The sequence below is a fragment of the Mustela nivalis genome (genome assembly GCF_964662115.1).
Source record: "Mustela nivalis genome assembly, chromosome: 9".
NCBI lineage: Eukaryota > Metazoa > Chordata > Mammalia > Carnivora > Mustelidae > Mustela > Mustela nivalis.
Genome location: NC_139028.1, coordinates 103,815,164 through 103,836,275, shown reverse-complemented (window position 1 = coordinate 103,836,275; position 21,112 = coordinate 103,815,164). Strand labels below are relative to the sequence as shown.

The following is a 21,112-nucleotide window of genomic DNA, read 5'->3' as shown; positions in this document are numbered from 1 at the left end:
TTTTCCCACATCCCCTCCAACACATGTTGTTTCCTGTCTTGCTAATTTTGGCCATTCTAACTGGTGTAAGGTGATCACTCAATGTGGTTTTAATTTGAATCTCCCTGATGGCTAGTGATGATGAACATTTTTTTAAGTGTCTAATAGTCATTTATATGTCTTCATTGGAGAAATGTCTGTTCATATCTTCTGCCCATTTTTGATATGATTGTCTGTTTTGTGTGTGTTGAGTTTGAGGAGTTCTTTATAGATCCTGGATATCAACCTTTTTTTATTATTATTAAATTTATTTATTTATTTTCAGAAAAACAGTATTCATTATTTTTTCACCACACCCAGTGCTCCATGCAATCCGTGCCCTCTATAATACCCACCACCTGGTACCCCAACCTCCCACCCCCCGCCACTTCAAATCCCTCAGATTGTTTATCAGAGTCCATAGTCTCTCATGATTCACCTCCCCTTCCAATTTACCCCAACTCCCTTCTCTCTAACATCCCTTGATATCAACCTTTTGTCTGTACTGTCATTTGCAAATATCTTCTCTCATTCCGTGGGTTGCCTCTTTTGATTTCTTGACTGTTTCTTTGCTGTGCAGAAGCTTTTGATTTTGATGAAGTCCCAAATTTTCATTTTCGCTTTTGTTTCCTTTGCCTTTGGAGACATATCTTGAAAGAAGTTGCTGTGGCTGATTTCAAAGAGGTTACTGCCTATGTTCTCCTCTAGGATTCTGATGGATTGCTATCTCACATGGAGGTCTTTTATCCATTTTGAGTTTATCTTTGTGTACGGTGTAAGAGAATGGTCCAGTTTCATTCCTCTACATATAGCTGTCCAGTTTTCCCAGCACCATTTATTGAAGAGACTGTCTTTTTTCCACTGTATATTTTTTCCTGTTTTGTTGAATATTATTTGACCATGGAGTTGAGGGTCCATATCTGGGTTCTTTACTCTGTTCGACTGGTCTATGTGTCTGTTTTTATGCCAGTACCATGCTGTCTTGGTAATCACAGCTTTGTAATAAAGCTTGAAATCAGGTAACGTGATGCCACCCATTTTATTTTTGTTTTTCAACTTTTCCTTAGTGATTCGGGGTCTCTTCTGATTCCATACATATTTTTGGATTATTTGCTCCACCTCTTTGAAGAATACCGGTGGAATTTTGATCAGAATAGCATTAAAAGTATAGATTGCTCTACGCAGTATAGACATTTTAACAATGTTTATTCTTCCGATCCAAGAGCATGGAATGGTCTTCCATCTTTTTGTGTCTTCTTCAATTTCTTTCATGAGTGTTCTGTAGTTCCTCCAGTACAGATCCTTTACGTCTTTGGTTAGGTTTATTCCCAGGTATCTTATGGTTCTTGGTGCTATAGTGAATGGAATCGATTCTCTAATTTCCCTTTCTGTATTTTCATTGTTAGTGTATAAGAAAGCCACTGATTTCTGTACATTGACTTTGAATCCTGCCTCGTTGCTGAATTGTTGTATGAGTTCTAATAGTTTGGGGGTGGAGTCTTTCGGTTTTCCATATAAAGAATCATGACATCTGTGAAGAGAGAGTGTTTGACTTTTTCATTGCCAATTTGGATACCTTTTATTTCTCTTTGTTGTCTGATTGCTGTTGCTAGGACTTCTAATACTATGTTGAACAAGAGTGGGGAGACTGGGCATCCTTGTCGTTCCTGAGTGGGCATCCAGATTCATTCCTGATCTCAACAGGAAGGCTGCAAGCTTTTTCCCATTGAGGATGATATTTGCTGTGGGTCTTTCATAGATAGATTTGATGAAGTTCAGGATTGTTCCCTCTATCCCTATACTTTGAAGCATTTTAATCAGGAATGGATGCTGGATTTTTTAAAATTTTTTATTTATTTATTTTTTCAGTGCAACAGTATTCATTGTTTTTGCACCACACCCAGTGCTCCATGCAATCCATGCTTTCTCCAATACCCACCACCTGGTTCCCCCGACCTCCCAAACTCTGCCCCTTCAAAACACTCAGATTATTTGTCAGAGTCCATAGTCTCTCATGGTTCACATCCCCTTCCAATTTCCCCCAACTCCCTTCTCCTCTCCATATCCCCATGTCCTCTTCCATACAATTTGTTATGCTCCACAAATAAGTGAAACCATATGATTTTGTCAAATGCTTTTTCTGCATCAATTGAGAGGACCATGTGGTTCTTCTCTCTTCTCTTATTAATTTGTTCTATCACATTGATTTATTTGTGAATGTTGAACCATCCTTGTAGCCCAGGAATGAATCCCATCCGGTCATGGTGGATAAACTTTTTAATGTGCTGTTGGATCCTGTTTGCTAGGATCTTGTGGAGAATCTTGGCATCCATATTCATCAGTGATATTGGTCTGAAATTCCCCTTTTTGGTAGGGTCCTTGCCTGGTTTGGGGATCAGGGCAATGCTGGCTTCATACAAAGAGTCTGGAAGTTTTCCTTCTGCTTCAATTTTTTTAAACAGCTTCAGGAGAATAGGTGTTATTTCTTCTTTGAAAGTTTGGTAGAACTCCCCAGGGAATCCATCAGGTCCTGGGCTCTTGTTTTGGGGGAGGTTTTTGATCACTGCTTCAATCTTGTTATTAGATATTGGTCTGTTCAGGTTGTCGATTTCTTCCTGGTTCAATTTTAGTAGTTTATAGTTTTCGAGGAATGCATCCATTTCATCTAGGTTGCTTAGCTTATTGGCATATAACTGTTGATAATAACTTCTGATGATTGTTTCTACTTCCTTGGTGTTACTTGTGATCTCTCCCTTTTCATTCATATTTTTATGAATTTGGGCTTTCTCTCTTTTCTTTGGTCCTGATTTGTGACCCAGTATGGTGTCTATTCTGGAGAAGGTTCCATGTGCACTTGAGAAGAATGAGTATTCTGTTGTTTTAGGGTGGAATGTTCTATATATATCTATGAGGTCCATCTGGTCCAAGGTGTCATTCAATGCTCTTGTTTCTTTTTTTTTTTTTTTTAATTTATTTTTTATTTTCAGCATAACAGTATTCATTATTTTTCACCACACCCAGTGCTCCATGCAATTCGTGCCCTTTATAATACCCACCACCTAGTACCCCAACCTCCCACCCCCCACCCCTTCAAAACCCTCAGATTGTTTTTCAGAGTCCATAGTCTCTCATGGTTCACCTCCCCTTCCAATTTCCCCCAACTCCCTTCTCCTCTCTAACTCCCCATGTCCTCCATGCTATTTGTTATGCTCCACAAATAAGTGAAACCATATGATAATTGACTCTCTCTGCTTGACTTATTTCACTCTCAATGCTCTTGTTTCTTTATTGATTTTCTGCTTCAATGATCTATTTCTGAGAGAGGCGTGTTACAATCTCCTATGATTAGTGTATTCATATCAATATGACTCTTTACCTTGATTAACAGTTTTCTTAAGTAATTTGCTGCTCCCATATTGGGAGCATAGATATTTACAATTGTTAGATCATCTTGGTGGATAGTCCCTTTAAGGATTATGTAGTGTCCTTCTGTATCTCTGACTACAGACTTTAGTTTAAAATCTAATTTGTCTGATATGAGAATCGCTACCCCAGCCTTCTTTTGAGGCCCATTGGCATGAAAGATGCTTCTCCAACCCTTCACTTTCAGTCTGGGTGTATCTTTAGGTTCAAAATGGGTCTCTTGTAGACAACATATGGATGGCTCCTGTCATTTTATGAAATCTGCAATCCTGTGCCATTTTATGGGTGCAGTTAGGCCATTCACATTGAGAGTGATTATTGATAGATACGTTTTTATTGACATCGAGTTACCTTTGAAGTCGTTCTTTCTGTAGACTGTCTCTATATTTCTGTTGAATGCTATTCTTAGTTTTTTTCATCTTTTATAGAACCTCCTTTAATATTTCCTGCAGTGTCGGCTTGGTGGTTTGCATAGTCTTTTAAGCCTTGCCGGTCTTGGAAACTCTTTATCTCTCCATCCATTTTGAATGTCAGTCTTGCTGGATAAAGTATTCTTGGCTGCATGTTCTTCTCATTTAGTGCCCTGAATATATATTGCCAGCCTTTTCTGCCTTTCCAGGTCTCTGTGGACAGGTCTGACGTTATTCTGATGGGCTTCCCTCTGTAAGTAAGGAGCCTCTTTGCCCTGGCAGCTTTCAAGAGTTTATACCTACAATTATAATTCCTCAATATCAAAAGCTTATGCACAGCAAAGGAAACAGTCAAAAAAACAAAGAGGCAACCCACGGAATAGGAGAAGATATTTTCAAATGATAGTACAGACAAAAGGTTGATATCCAGGATCTATAATGAACTCCTCAAACTCAACACACATGAAACAGGCAAACATATCAAAAAATGGGCAGAAGATATGAACAGACACTTCTCCAATGAAGACATACAAATGGCTATCAGACACATGAAAAAATGTTCATCATCACTAGCCATCAGGGAGATTCAAATTAAAACCACATTGAGATATCACCTTACACCAGTTGGAATGGCCAAAATTAACAAAACAGGAAACAACGTGTGTTGGAGGGGATGTGGAGAAAGGGGAACCCTCTTACACTGTTGGTGAGAATGCAAATTGGTGCAGCCTCTTTGTAGAACAGTGTGGAGATTACTCAAAAAATTAAAAATAGAACTTCCCTATGACCCTGCCATTGCACTCCTGGGTATTTACCCCAAAGATACAGATGTAGTGAAAAGAAGGGCCATCTGTACGCCAATGTTTATAGCAGCAATGGCCACGGTCGCAGAACTATGGAAAGAACCAAGATGCCCTTGAATGGACGAATGGATAAGGAAGATGTGGTCCATATACACTATGGAGTATTATGCCTCCATCAGAAAGGATGAATACCCAACTTTTGTAGCAACATGGACGGGACTGGAAGAGATTATGCTGAGTGAAATAAGTCAAGCAGAGAGAGTCAATTATCATATGGTTTCACTTATTTGTGGATCATAACAAATATCATGGAGGACAAGGGGTGTTAGAGAGGATAAGGGAACTGGGGTAAATTGGAAGGGGAGGTGAATCATGAGAGACTATGGACTCTGAAGAACAATCTGAGGGGTTTGAAGTGGCAGGGGTGTGGGAGGTTGGGGTACCAGGTGGTGGGTATTATAGAGGGCACGGATTGCATGGAGCACTGGGTATGGTAAGAAAATAATGAATACTGTTATGCTGAAAATAAATAAATTAATTTAAATTTTAAAAAATTTTAAAAATTTAAATAAAAAGAAGAAAGAACGACAAAGTCAGAAGCATAACACTTCCAGATTTCAAACTATATTACAAAACTACAGGAATTAAAATAGTATTGTACTGGCATAAAGACAGATATAGAGACCAATGCAACAGAACAGAGAACCCAAAAACAAGCCCATGCATATACATATGCTCACTCTTGATCTTTGACAGGGTGCCAAGAATACACGATGGGAAAAGAATAACATCATCTGTAAGTGCTGGGAAAACTGGATATCCACAGGCCAATGAATGGAATTGAACCATTATCTTAAACCTTCACCAAAACCAACTCAAACTGGATTGATTGAGGAAACGGAAGTCTGGAAACTGAAACTTTTAGAAGAAAACACAGCAGAAAATCTTTATCATTGGAATGAGCTATGATTTCTTGGATATGACACCAAAAGCAAAAATAAACAAAGGGGACTACAACAAACTAAAAATCTTCTTACAACAAAGGAACAATTAACAATCTAAGAGAATGGGAAAATGACATTTGCAAACAATATGTTTCATAAGGGGGTTAGTATCCAAAATAGACAAAGAACTCATATAACTCAATAGCAAAGATAGCCCAATTTAAAAATAGACCATAGACTCAAATAGACATTCCCACAAAGAAAATATATAAATGGCCAACAAGCAAATGAAAAGATCCTCAACATTACAATCATCAGAGAAATACAATTCAAAAGAACAATGATGTATTATTTCATATCTGTTAAAATGGCCAGTATCAAAAGACAAAACATAACAAGTATTAGTAAGGATGTGGAGAAAAAGAACCCTTGTTCAACAATGGTGAGAATGTAAATTTGTATAGTCACTATGGAAAACAGGATGGAGGTTCTTCAAAATATTAAAATATGATATCATATGATCCAACAATCCCACACCTGGGTATTTATCGAGAACTACTGAAATCAGGACCTCAAGGAATTCTTTGCACTCCTTTGGCTCATTTCAGCATTATTCACAGTAGCTAAGATGGGAAAACAACCTCAATGACCATCAACGGATACAAAGCTTTGAAACAAGTAACAATATATACAAACATGGCATACTTTTCAGCCTTAAAAAGGAAGGAAACCCTGTCATTTGTGACCACAGGGATGAAACTTGAGGGCATTACTCTAAGCAAAATAAGCCAATCATAGAAGAACCACTGCAATAGCCCATTTATATGAAATATTTAATATAGTCCCACTCAAAAGAACCAGAAAGCAAACAGTGTTTTCTGAGGATAGGTAAGGAAGAAATGAGCAGTGATTGTTTAAAGGATATGGATATTTTTAATAAAAAGTTGAAAAATTCTGGAGATGGTTGGTGGTGATGTTTGCACACAATGTGAATGTACTTAATGACACTGAACTGTACAGCTGAAAATGGTTACAGGTGCCGGGAGACTCAGTGGGTTATGGGGCTTCATTCAGCTTGGTTCATGATCCTTGGGTCCAGGGATCAAGCCTCTCACCTTGCTCTCTGCTCAGCAGGCAGTCTGCATCTCCCTCTCCCTCTGTCCCTGGTCATGATCTCTCTCTCACTCTTTCTATCTAAAAGAAATATAAAAATCTTAAAAAATGAAAAGGGTTAAAATCATAAGTTTTATATTATGTGTATTTACCACAATTTAAAAAAAAAAAAAAACAAGGAAGAGGGACAGACGGCAAGTGAGCAAAATTGTTAACTGTTGAGGACAGGGCTGAAGGCACTCTTTCCATTTGTGGTGTGTGATTTCAGGAGTATATCCATTTCTATAAAGATAAACATTGATTTTTTTTAAGGTGATTTTGTGCAAGATTTCATCCAGCTCTTCAAAACATCAGAAACTGAGGGAGAATTTTATAGTGGAGCCTCCCTTCTATACTGTTTCCATCCTCTACCTCTGAATGTCTTTATAAAAAATGTTTGCCTTGGTGTGATTTTCTCAATGCCTACCATGTAGAAGCATTGCTCTTTACTGTACATCTCCACAATTCTTTCCTACAGGATAGAGAGAAAAGCTATATTCCCATGAACACATCATGATGACCTGTCATCGAGATACACAAACCAGAAGAAGTTGATGGATCTATGGCTCATAAATTACCCAATCTTCCATAACTGAGAATTCTGCCATCTGAGTCTCCTTTGTCAACCACTAATAAAAATGTCAGTCTCTCAGAATAACATGGCATGTACCTTGAAAACTAGCATTTCCATTCTCAGGACAACCATGTTAGTTAGAACAGACACATTTTCCAAAAAAAAAAAAAAACATTCTCTGAACTCTGACCTATGCCTAAAACCACCCCCTATTCTATGCCAGGCTCAACAGTGTCCAAAGGAACAGCAAAGCCCTGTCAGGAAGCTTTCCTACTTCTCATACCAAAATTTCATCCTAAACTATAGCCACAGACACGTGTTTCACCAAAGCTCAACTGCATTTCTAAAACTGGCCTCTAATGATGTTTGTGGGTGCCAAGGGGGAGTAAGTGAAAGACAGTGGCTGAGGCTTCTAGCAAAGAGTCCAACAGGACCAATTACTAATCCTCTGAGGACTTGAGAGGTCAATCAATGCATTACCAAAGTGCAGGCACTCTGCCAAAGTCTATTTAAATACTTTTCTAGAATCAAGAAGAGAGGATTATAGGATATTTAAGTAAAGGACAGCAGCAAAGAGTGTACTAACAGGCTTAAGATTTATATGGGAGATATTGCTCCCAAACTTAATGGGTTAAAATGAGGGCTTAAATCAGGCATAATAAGAACTTTCTCAATACTTCCCATAAACTTGTTAGGAAACATAAGTTTGGCAGAAAGTATTTGAAAAACAATGTATAATCAAATGAATATGATGCACTTTTCATTTTATAGTCCCCTATACCAGATTTTTCTGAAGAATTTTCCTTGTTGCCATTGTTTTTAATTGAGACTGAGGATAGTTCTGAAATCTGAAAAGTATCTGTATTTTGAAGATGTCTTTACACTTTCACAGGAGGCCAAGAAAGTGAGTAGAAATTAAATCAGAAAGCTACTGAAGTTTCCTAACTAAAATAGCTCATTTTCTGAGTAAGTTCAGCCTAGTAATGGGAACCAAAATAAACTAAAATGACCAAGAACACTGAAAGAGTTGTCTAGAGAGAGAATTCCAGTTTCCCACTTGTTACTTCATACTGTGTATGCAGCTGTGGGGCTATACATTCAGGGGAAGAAACAATCACTGGGTACAGTTGAGAAACAGTGGAACCAACAATCAACTAGATCCAGGTCAGTAATAACTAAATCTTTACCACAAATTTTAAGCAGATTTAACTTATTATACTCAAATTGTCTTGACCAAATAGTTTTGACAGCTAGATGCTATGAAGTGAAGGTAATCTTTACCTCTACAAATGAATTTGAACAGGATCATATAAAATGTCCATAGAAAACGTGATCTGTAATGCTGCCACACATGATGCTGTTGAGAACTACTAAGGTCACTTTTATAACATTGTGGTTAACATGCATGTAGAAGTAGACTGCTTCGGTAGGCTTCTATATGGGATCATTTGAGATTGTTTCCCTTTTTCATGATTCCCATGTGCCACACTGAAGTTAGAATTTGTGGATTAAATCTATTAAGGATGATGAATCACATAGTTGCCACGTATAGCAGCCATGAATAGAGAAGAAATAACGAAAGAGACAGAGCTTTCTGGAAAACAAAAGACATCTTTCTTCACCTTTATTGAAGCTGGAAGTTCATGATACTGACTTCTGTGTCCAGAAAGTTTGAGGAAAAATATGTAGTTATGTTTTTGGCATGGATGGGAGAAAGGAGAAAAAAAGGAGGAGAAGGAATAAAAAGTCCTAAAAACCATTCAAAAAAAGAATATATTCTTGTATATATTCCATTTTTCCACCAATTAGGACTGAAAACTTCACATTCCTCTTAATTGATTAAGCATATAGTCAAAGAAAATTTTTATGATCTTACATAACATTTCTTTCTCAACAAGAGGAAATTCAAGGAATCTTTATGACCCATTTAATTCCATTTGTAAAATTTGACTATGATTGTAAATCTATTCCAGAACATTATTCTTTACATGATGAAAGACCAATCACACAGAAAATTCATTAGCGAAATACTGAAGAGTTTTAGGGAACTTTGTGCCACTTCCAAATCTGTATCCAATGATGTTGGAAGAGGGAGTATGTAATAGTCATGTTCAGCCAGACAAAACATCCAGGGCAATTGAGTGAATGTGGCTCAAACAGCTGTTATAAAGAGAGTTCCTTGGCCTCCTAAAAGGAAACACTCTATCTGCAACTCTGTGTGTTTGTACATTCATTTGACAGAAAGGAATCCTAGCTCAAAGAACACTGCTGGTACAGAAACAGTAAGGAAGACACTTTCCTATCTTATATAGAGCTGAATTTTAAAGAATATTATATTCCCATAGCTAAACAGATTCATGATAATGTCAAATACACAACAAAATCATTGTCACTGATGAAATTTGTTCCAAAAATAGTGACAGAAAGCCATCTGAAAGGTTTTAGAGCCAGGGATTGGAAGTCAATCGTAAGTCAACAGTCATAATAACATGTTGGTTTAATTCCAGTGTTTGTGACATACTGTAACTACAAATTATATTAATAAGAAAATTTTACTTCTTTATATTCCTTTTTATAACTGTTTCCAAAGTAGAGGTGAGTAGAAGGTATGTCTCCATCAATCCAAGAGGCTAGGACTAAAGAGAGATGGAAGATTTCAGTGTTGAATTTAAAATACTACTCAGAATTATTGTGATCTCTCCAGATGGACCATGTACTTATAACTGAAGCTGACTCCATGAGAAGGACACGCAATGTAACAGAATTCATACTACTGGGCCTGACCCAGAATCCAGGACTGAGGAAATTCTTCCTTGCTGTGTTTTTAATCACCTACTTGATCACAATGGCAGGTAACCTCCTCATCTCCATCACCATCTTCATCAGCCCAGCCCTGGGATCTCCCATGTACATTTTCCTGTCTTACTTGTCCATTATAGATGGTTTCTACTCTTCGTCCATAGTACCCATAATGATCTCTGACTTGCTCTCTGACAAGAACACCATATCCTTCAATGGCTGCATGACTCAGCTCTTTGCTGAACATTTCTTTGCTGGAGCAGAGATCATCCTATTAGCTGTCATGGCCTATGACCGCTATGTAGCTATCTGTAAGCCCTTGCATTACATGACCATCATGAGCCGACCTGTCTGTGTTTTCTTGCTGGGAATGGCTGGGATTTTAGGCTTTATTCATGGAGGGATCCAGGTTTTGTTCATGATCCAGTTACCATTCTGTGGCCCCAATATCATTGATCATTTCTTGTGTGATTTGATGCCTCTCCTGGAACTAGCCTGTACAGACACTCACACTTTAGGGCCCCTGATTGCTGCCAACAGCGGGTCACTATGTCTGCTCATTTTTTCTATGCTGGTTGCTTCTTACATTGTCATCCTGCACTCCCTAAAGACTAAAAGCTCTGAAGGGCGTCTCAAAGCCCTGTCTACCTGTATTTCTCATATCACTGTTGTCATCTTATTCTTTGTACCTTGTTCATTTCTGTATCTGAGACCCATGATCTCCTTCCCCGCTGACAAAGCTGTGGCTGTGTTTTACACCATAGTGACTCCCATGTTGAACCCTTTAATCTACACCCTCAGAAATGCAGAAGTGAAAAATGTCATGAAGAAACTCTGGGGGCAAATAATGAAAATTGGTGATAATGAAACTTGGGATTAGAGTATTTACATAAAAATATCTAGTGAAAATTTAGAGAGAATTATTCCCCTTCTTAGTTAATTAAATGTGGGACAGTCAATTATCCTATCTGGTTCACTTTTCTTCGGAAGTATATGTATTGTGGGCAGGATTAACATACCCATTAAGGCAAGGCATGGTGCCTCAAGCCCACAATAATTCTAGGAGCACTGGAAGTGGTTAATTTCTTTTAAAATGAGAGTAAAAATGAATGTAATCCAAATCCAACTTGCAGTATAGTCATCTTTATACCAATGCTGTCATAAAATGTAATTTTAATATTTTTAATGGAGGAGAAGAACTCATGAGGACAAATAGCAAGTTGGCCACAGAAGTCATAATGTTTCCCTGATTGTGGGTATGAAACAGGGAAGCAGCAATATTCCTGAGCACTTTTTTACACACCACACCACAGCTAGAATGAGAGTGAAACTACATATGCAAAAACATATAGAACACCAGGGAGTCTTCAAGAAGTACTTTTATCCAAATATACCTTTTCTTATCTTCCTATATTTTAGAGGTTTATATATGCTGCTGCACTACAGCAATAAAAACTCTTTACTTCCCACAAGCGCAAGAAAAGTACAATTTTACAGAAAGATATTTTTTTAATTACATCACCTCCATTTCCTGCAGTATACAATTGTCTACAGAAATAATAGAGCAGAATTGACTAATGCAGGAGAAATAGAAGTGATTGGGATGCCTGGGTGGCTCAGTTGGTTGGACGACTGCCTTCAGCTCAGGTCATGATCCTGGAGTCCCAGGATCGAGTCCCACATCAGGCTCCCAGCTCCACGGGGAGTCTGCTTCTCTCTCTGACCTTCTCCTCGCTCATGCTCTCTCTCACTGTCTCTCCCTCAAATAAATAAATAAAAATCTTTAAAACAAAATAAAAGAAAGAAATAGAAGTGATCAAGTCCATAGAGTTAAGGCAGAAAATATCTATATGTTAAAGAGATGTGTTTTAGACATGGACAAGGGCCGAGTCTGAACAGCTGGAAATGACCAGTGATGTAGGAACAAGTCTGTGTCACAAATGGAACAATGACCACAGATCTGGATTACAGAAAAGAATTCATAACATGTACATAATGAACTTCGAGGAGAGATTCAGAAACAGTCAGATGCTCTGAAGTCAGAGATTATGAGCTTTAGATCAAAGAGGCTTGATTTCTCATTTTCTCTCTGCATCAATTAACCTTTTGATGTAAGCATTTTGCTTCGTCTCTCTACTGATTTTTTTTAATCTGTACAATGGAAATAACAGTGCATACTCTCTTAAGTTGTGGGAATTAAATGATTTAGATTGAAAAAATGAATCAGCTAAAAATGAGTGAAATTTCTCAGGCATGGTTACAGCCTTCAGATATGTCACCAGCACAGAAAGTAAGCCAGGGACAACACTTGCTGACAAGAAGAGCCCAGGAACACCACCACCAATGACCATTCACTAACCATGATCACAGGAGGACCAAACATCTGTGCCAGCCTCAGTTCACTTTAAAATAAGTCATAAAAGGCATCTGGATATGAGTAGGGACAGCAAAGAAGAGAGCTACTATCTCAGCAAGGAATCTAATGGGACCTGTGTGCAGATCTATGGACACTAAAATCTAGCCCCCCACCAACTCCCTAGTCTGGGATATAAATGCCCTTAAACATATCTGCAGTAACAAATGGGGGAGATGGCTGGAGCAACTGTGATGTGTCTGCGAAGAACTTATTTCAAAAGCTCTCACTTGTATTGGATCCCCTTCTGCTGCTCTCAAAGAGGAAAAGGGAGAGCGACTACAGTGCCAGAGACCAACAGACCAATCTCTGTACAGAGCTTGTTATTCCTGAGGAAGAGCTCAGAGACTTGTCTTCAGAGGGTGATTTCACAACCAGGAATTGAATATCATGTGATGCTGACATATCTCAGGTTCTCAGTATTTGAGATAAGGTTAGGTCTCATTCTTTATGAAATCCTTTTAAAAATAAATGTTTTGCCAAATAAACAAACAGCGTCTTAAGGGAAAAAAGTGTGGTTGGCAGTGGTAGTTGCAATAGGTGGTTGTGGAGGGAAGAGTGAAATAAATGAAATTAAAATGTCAAATTTTGTTATAAAATAAGTAAGCAAGGGTTAAAAAGTATAGTATAATGAATATAATCAATAACATTATAATATTGTGTGACAAATGGGTGACTATACTTATCTTGGTGAGTACTGAATAATGTACAGAACTGTCAAATCACTATGCTGTACACCTGAAACTACCGTGACATTGTATGTTAAATACAGTCCAATATAACTTGTAAAAAATAGATGTTTTGCGATAGTTTCCTGAATGACCATCTTCTAAATATATGCAAGCAACACTGTATCTAAAATATCAAACTTATTTTTAAAGATCTAGTTGTAGTTCCCAAGAAAGATGGGATGAAAAGGATAATGTAAAAATAAGAATGATGGTGATCATGATGCTCACGATGACAGTGAGTTCTGGAGTACCTTCTCTGAAGACTATACTGACCTACAAACTCATTTATATGTTTTAGAGGTGGTATTTTCTGTCCTTACTTCTTTCATTAATTTAAGCTTCAAACTGTGGAACTTACCTCTTTTTAAAATGTCCTTGACATACCACTAGAGGAGAAAAGTCATAAAAACTGAGCTTTTAAAGCAATCCCAAGTTGACCTCCCTCCACATCTGCTTTCCTTAAACACATTCATTCCACTTCCACATTTGGTAATTCAAAGAAGCAAGTGAAAGATCTTCCATATCTGGAAGTAGGCAAGAAGATTCTTGCCAACCTCTCATCTTATCAGTCAGATTTGCAACATATTTTATCCATTTGTGGCCACACAGAAGGTCTCTTATTCCACAATCTTTTTACTGTATGATTCATTGGAAGTGTTTCTCAGATCATTGGGAAAATGACCACATGGTAAATATGGCCACAAAAACCCAAGTCAAACTATACCTGGAATGGTCTACCGTAAATGGAGTGATCAATGTGTAACCTCAATTCTTTTCTCCAAATTATCCAGTTGGGATTTTTTTTTAAGATTTTATTTATCCATTCAACAAAGAGACACACAGAGAGAGAGAGGATAAGCAGGAGGAGCAGCAAGTAGAGGAAAAAGGAGAAGCAGGCTTCCTGCTGAGCAGGGAACTGGACATGGAGTTCAATCCCAGGACCCTGGGATCATGACCTTAGCCAAAGGCAGACACATAACAGACTGAGCTACCCATGCATCCCCAGCTGGGATATTTTAGGTAGAACCTGATAATCAGCAAGAGGACAAGTTCCCTACTATGAAGAAAAGTCACCAGGATTTCTCTAGAGTCAGTCTTTCATCAGTGACATATGACACAGGTGGTAAGAGTACTATCTATTGTTCCAAAGTAGTCTCTTGACAATAGCATGATTTTCTTCTGCTGTAGAATCATGATCCACTTACAGGGACTTCTACCTCTTTCTCTTTATTACAACTTTTGTGCCACAACACCTCCCCATCATCAGATTTCCCAGCTCAACCTTGTGCTATTTTTTTCACAGAGCTGATTATAAGAGGAGCTGTGTTAACACATCTTTGGACACAGACCCAAGTAGATATCCTAAAATCTGATAAGAAAAGAATCAAAGGAGAGAGGAGTCAAGATGGCGGAGAAGTAGCAGGCTGAGACTACTTCAGCTAGCTGGAGATCAGCTAGATAGCTTATCTAAAGATTGCAAACACCTGAAAATCCATCGGCAGATCGAAGAGAAGAAGAACAGCAATTCTGGAAACAGAAAAACAACCACTTTCTGAAAGGTAGGACCGGCGGAGAAGTGAATCCAAAGCGACAGGAAGATAGACCCCGGGGGGGGGGGGGGGGGGGGGGGCCGGCTCCCGGCAAGCGGCGGAGCAACGGCGCACAAAATCAGGACTTTTAAAAGTCTGTTCCCCTGAGGGACATCGCTCCAGAGGCTAAACCAGAGCGAAGCCCACACGGGGTCAGCGTGGCCCCAGATCCCGCAGGGTCACAGAAGGATCGGGGGGTGTCTGAGTGTCGCAGAGCATGCGGGTATTGGAACGGGAAAGCCGGCTACAGAGACAGAGCCGACAATAAGCTCACAGTTCGGTGTAACCTTGAACTAGTCGCAGGCTCGGTGAGCTCGGAGCGGGCCGGAGGTCAGGCAGACGGGAGTGACTGGCGCTGTTCTCTGAGGGCGCACTAAGGAGTGGGGCCCTGGGCTCTCGGCTCCTCCGGACCGGAGACCAGGAGGCCGCCATTTGTATTCCCGTCCTCCGGAACTCTACGGAAAGCGCTCAGGGAACAAAAGCTCCTGAAAGCAAACCTGAGCGGATTACTCACCCCGGCCCCTGGTAAGGGCGGTGCAATTCCGCCTGGGGCAAAGACACTTGAGAATCACTACAACAGGCCCCTCCCCCAGAAGATCAACAAGAAATCCAGCCTAGACCAAGTTCACCTACCAAGGAGTGCGGTTTCAATACCAAGGAGAGCAGCAGAATTCCAGAGGAGGAGAAAGCAAAGCACAAAACTCATGGCTTTTTCCCTGTGATTTTCTTTAGTCTTGCAGTTAATTTAAATTTTTCTTTTTCATTTTTGTTTTTTTTCTCGCCTTCTGGTAAAATTTATTTTTTAACTTTTACCTTTTTCTTTTTTAACGTTTTTTAACCACTTTATCTAATATATATATTTTTTCTTTTTTATATGTTTCTTATTTGTTTTCTTTTTTTAATTCTTTTCTTTTTTTTTCTTTTTTCTTTTTATATCTTTCTTCCTTATTGAACCTCTTTTAATCCCCTTTCTCCCCCCTCACGATTTGGGATCTCTTCTAATTTGGTTAAAGCATATTTTCCTGGGGTTGTTGCCACCCTTTTAGTATTTTCCTTGCTCCTTCATATACTCTTATCTGGACAAAATGACAAGAAGGAAAAATTCAACACAAAAAAAAGAACAAGAGGCAGTACCGAAGGCTAGGGACCTAATCAATACAGACATTGGTAATATGTCAGATCTAGAGTTCAGAATGACAATTCTCAAGGTTCTATCCGGGCTCGAAAAAGGCATGGAAGATATTAGAGAAACCCTCTCGAGAGATATAAAAGCCCTTTCTGGAGAAATAAAAGAACTAAAATCTAGCCAAGTTGAAATCAAAAAGCTATTAATGAGGTGCAATAAAAAATGGAGGCTCTCACTGCTAGGATAAATGAGGCAGAAGAAAGAATTAGTGATATAGAAGACCAAATGACAGAGAATAAAGAAGCTGAGCAAAAGAGGGACAAACAGCTACTGGACCACGAGGGGAGAATTCGAGAGATAAGTGACACCATAAGACGAAACAACATTAGAATAATTGGGATTCCAGAAGAAGAAGAAGAAAGAGAGAGGGGAGCAGAAGGTATACTGGGGAATTATTAGGGAGAATTTCCCCAATATGGCAAAGGGAACGAGCATCAAAATTCAGGAGGTTCAGAGACTGCCCCTCAAAATCAATAAGAATAGGCCCACACCCCGTCACCTAATAGTAAAATTCACAAGTCTCAGTGACAAAGAGAAAATCCTGAAAGCAGCCCGGGAAAAGAAGTCTGTAACATACAATGGTAAAAATATTAGATTGGGAGCTGACTTATCCACAGATACCTGGCAGGCCAGAAAGAGCTGGCATGATATTTTCAGAGCACTAAATGAGAAAAACATGCAGCCAAGAATACTATATCCAGTTAGGCTATCATTGAAAATAGAAGGAGAGATTAAAAGCTTCCAGGACAAACAAAAACTGAAAGAATTTGCAAACACCAAACCAGCTCTACAGGAAATATTGAAAGGGGTCCTCTAAGCAAAGAGAGAGCCTACAAGTGGTAGATCAGAAAGGAACAGAGACCATATACAGTAACAGTCACCTTACAGGCAATACAATGGCACTAAATTCATATCTCTCATTAGTTACCCTGAATGTTAATGGGCTAAATGCCCCTGTCAAAAGATACAGGGTATCAGAATGGATAAAAAAACAAAACCCATCTATATGTTGCCTCCAAGAAACTCATTTTAAGCCCGAAGACACCTCCAGATTTAAAGTGAGGGGGTGGAAAAGAATTTACCATGCTAATGGACATCAGAAGAAATCAGGAGTGGCAATCCTTATATCAGTTCAATTAGATTTTAAGCCAAAGAATATAATAAGAGATGAGGAAGGACACTATATCATAATCAAAGGGTCTGTCCAACAAGAAGATCTAACAATTTTAAATATCTATGCCAAATATATAAACCAATTAATAACAAAATCAAAGAAACACATCAACAATAATACAATAATAGTAGGGGACTTTAACACTCCCCTCACTGAAATGGACAGATCATCCAAGCAAAAGATCAGCAAGGAAATAAAGGCCTTAAACGACACACTGGACCAGATAGACATCACAGATATATTCAGAACATTTCATCCCAAAGCAATACAATACACATTCTTCTCTAGTGCACATGGAACATTCTCCAGAATAGATCACATCCTCGGTCCTAAATCAGGACTCAACCGGTATCAAAAGATTGGGATCATTCCCTGCATATTTTCAGACCACAATGCCCTAAAGCTAGAACTCAACCACAAAAGGAAGTTTGAAAAGAACACAAATACATGGAGACTAAACAGCATCCTTCTAAAGAATGAATGGGTAACCGGGAAATTAAAGAAGAATTGAAAAAAATCATGGAAACAAATGATAATGAAAATACAACGGTTCAAAATCTGTGGGACACAACAAAGGCAATCCTGAGAGGAAAATATATAGCGGTACAAGCCTTTCTCAAGAAACAAGAAAGGTGGGGCACCTGGGTGGCCTAGTGGGTTAAGCTGCTGCCTTTGGCTCAGGTCATGATCTCAGGGTCTTGGGATCGAGTCCCACATCGGGCTCTCTGCTCAGCAGGGAGCCTGCTTCCCTTCCTCTCTCTCTGCCTGCCTCTCCATCTACTTGTGATTTCTCTCTGTCAAATAAATAAATAAAATCTTTAAAAAAAAAAAAAAAAGAAAAAAGAAACAAGAAAGGTCTCAGGTACACAACCTAACCCTACACCTAAAGGAGCTAGAGAAAGAACAAGAAAGAAACCCTAAGCCCAGCAGGAGAAGAGAAATCATAAAGATCAGAGCAGAAATCAATGAAATAGAAACCAAAAAAACAATAGAACAAATCAACGAAACTAGGAGCTGGTTCTTTGAAAGAATTAATAAAATTGATAAACCCCTGGCCCGACTTATCAAAAAGAAAAGAGAAAGGACACAAATAAATAAAATCATGAACGAAAGAGGAGAGATCACAACTAACACCAAAGAAATACAAACTATTATAAGAACATACTATGAGCAACATTACGCAAATAAATTTGACAATCTGGAAGAAATGGATGCATTCCTAGAAACATATAAACTACCACAACTGAACCAGGAAGAAATAGAAAGCCTGAACAGACCCATAACCAGTAAGGAGATTGAAACACTCATTAAAAATCTCCAAACTAACAAAAGCCCAGGGCCAGACCGCTTCCCGAGGGAATTCTACCAAACATTTAAAGAAGAACTAATTCCTATTCTCCTGAAACTGTTCCAAAAAAGTAGAAATGGAAGGGAAACTTCCAAACTCATTTTATGAGGCCAGCATCACCTTGATCCCAAAACCAGACAAGGATCCCATGAAAAAAGAGAGCTATAGACCAATATCCTTGATGAACACAGATGCGAAAATACTCAACAAAATACTAGCCAATAGGATTCAACAGTACATTAAAAGGATTATTCACCATGACCAAGTGGGATTTATTCCAGGGCTGCAAGGTTGGTTCAACATCCGCAAATCAGTCAATGTGATACAACACATCAATAAAAGAAAGAACAAGAACCATATGATACTCTCAATAGATGCTGAAAAAAGCATTTGACAAAGTACAGCATCCCTTCCTGATCAAAACTCTTCAAAGTGTAGGGATAGAGGGCACATACCTCAATATCATCAAAGCCATCTATGAAAAACCCACCACAAATATCATTCTCAATGGAGAAAATCTGAAAGCTTTTCCGCTAAGGTCAGGAACACGGCAGGGATGTCCATTATCACCACTGCTATTCAACATAGTACTAGAGGTCCTAGCCTCAGCAATCAGACAACAAAAGGAAATTAAAGGCATCCAAATCGGCAAAGAAGAAGTCAAATTATCACTCTTCACAGATGATATGATACTATATGTGGAAAACCCAAAAGACTCCACTCCAAAACTGCTAGAACTTATACAGGAATTCAGTAAAGTGTCAGGATATAAAATCAATGCACAGAAATCAGTTTCATTTCTCTACACCAACAGCAAGACAGAAAAAAGAGAAATTAAGGAGTCAATCCCATTTACAATTGCATCCAAAACCAGAAGATACCTAGGAATAAACCTAACCAAAGAGGCACAAAATCTATACTCAGAAAACTATAAAGTACTCATGAAAGAAATTGAGGAAGACACAAAGAAATTGAAAAATGTTCCATGCTCCTGGATTGGAAGAATAAATATTGTGAAAATGTCTATGCTACCTAAAGCAATCTACACATTTAATGCAATTCCTATCAAAGTACCATCCATCTTTTTCAAAGAAATGGAACAAATAATTCTAAAATTTATATGGAACCAGAAAAGACCTTGAATAGCCAAAGGGATATTAAAAAAGAAAGCCAACGTTGGTGGCATCACAATTCCAGACTTCAAGCTCTATTACAAAGCTGTCATCATCAAGACAGCATGGTACTGGCACAAAAACAGACACATAGATCAATGGAACAGAATAGAGAGCCCAGAAATAGACCCTCAACTCTATAGTCAACTAATCTTTGACAAAGCAGGAAAGAATGTCCAATGGAAAAAAGACAGCCTCTTCAATAAATGGTGCTGGGAAAATTGGACAGCCACATGCAGAAAAATGAAATTGGACCATTTCCTTACACCACACACGAAAATAGACTCAAAATGGATGAAGGACCTCAATGTGTGAAAGGAATCCATCAAAATCCTTGAGGAGAACACAGGCAGCAACCTCTTCAACCTCAGCCGCAGCAACATCTTCCTAGGAACAACGCCAAAGGCAAGGGAAGTAAGGGCAAAAATGAACTATTGGGATTTCATCAAGATCAAAAGCTTTTGCACAGCAAAGGAAACAGTTAACAAAATCAAAAGACAACTGACAGAATGGGAGAAGATATTTGCAAACGACATATCAGATAAAGGACTAGTGTCCAGAATCTATAAAGAACTTAGCAAACTCAACACCCAAAGAACAAATAATCCAATCAAGAAATGGGAGAGGACATGAACAGACATTTCTGCAAAGAAGACATCCAGATGGCCAACAGACACATGAAAAAGTGCTCCATATCACTTGGCATCAGGGATATACAAATCAAAACCAAAATGAGATATCACCTCACACCAGTCAGAATGGCTAAAATCAACAAGTCAGGAAATGACAGATGCTGGCGAGGATGCAGAGAAAGGGGAACCCTTCTACACTCTTGGTGGGAATGCAAGGTGGTGCAGCCACTCTGGAAAACAGCATGGAGGTTCCTCAAAATGTTGAAAATAGAACTGCCCTATGACCCAGCAATTGCACTATTGGGTATTTACCCTAAAGATACAAACGTAGTGGTCCAAAGGGGCACGTGCACCCGAATGTTTATAGCAGTAATGTCCACAATAGCCAAACTATGGAAAGAACCTAGATGTCCATCAACAGATGAATGGATCAAGAAGATGTGGTATATATACACAATGGAATACTATGCAGCCATCAAAAGAAATGAAATCTTGCCATTTGTGACAACATGGATGGAACTAGAGCGTATCATGCTTAGCGAAATAAGTCAACCAGAGAAAGACAACTATCATATGATCTCCCTGATATGAGGAAGTGGTGATGCAACATGGGGGCTTAAGTGGGTAGGAGAAGAATAAATGAAACAAGATGGGATTGGGAGGGAGACAAACCATAAGTGACTCTTAATCTCACAAAACAAACTGAGGGTTGCTGGGGGGAGGGGGTTTGGGGGAAAGGGGTGG

At 38.8% G+C, this 21,112-nt stretch overlaps 1 protein-coding gene across 1 annotated transcript; it reads left to right on the top strand.

Annotated features, from left to right (window-relative positions):
* Positions 1-10,028: 10,028 nt before the first annotated feature.
* On the top strand, positions 10,029-11,003 carry LOC309840344 (olfactory receptor 4C45-like; the record flags this gene model as incomplete). Its single annotated transcript, XM_082682404.1, has 1 exon — positions 10,029-11,003. The coding sequence occupies one exon, from the start codon at positions 10,029-10,031 to the stop codon at positions 11,001-11,003; it is 975 nt and encodes a 324-aa protein (XP_082538530.1).
* Between the last annotated feature and the right edge of the window lie 10,109 nt (positions 11,004-21,112).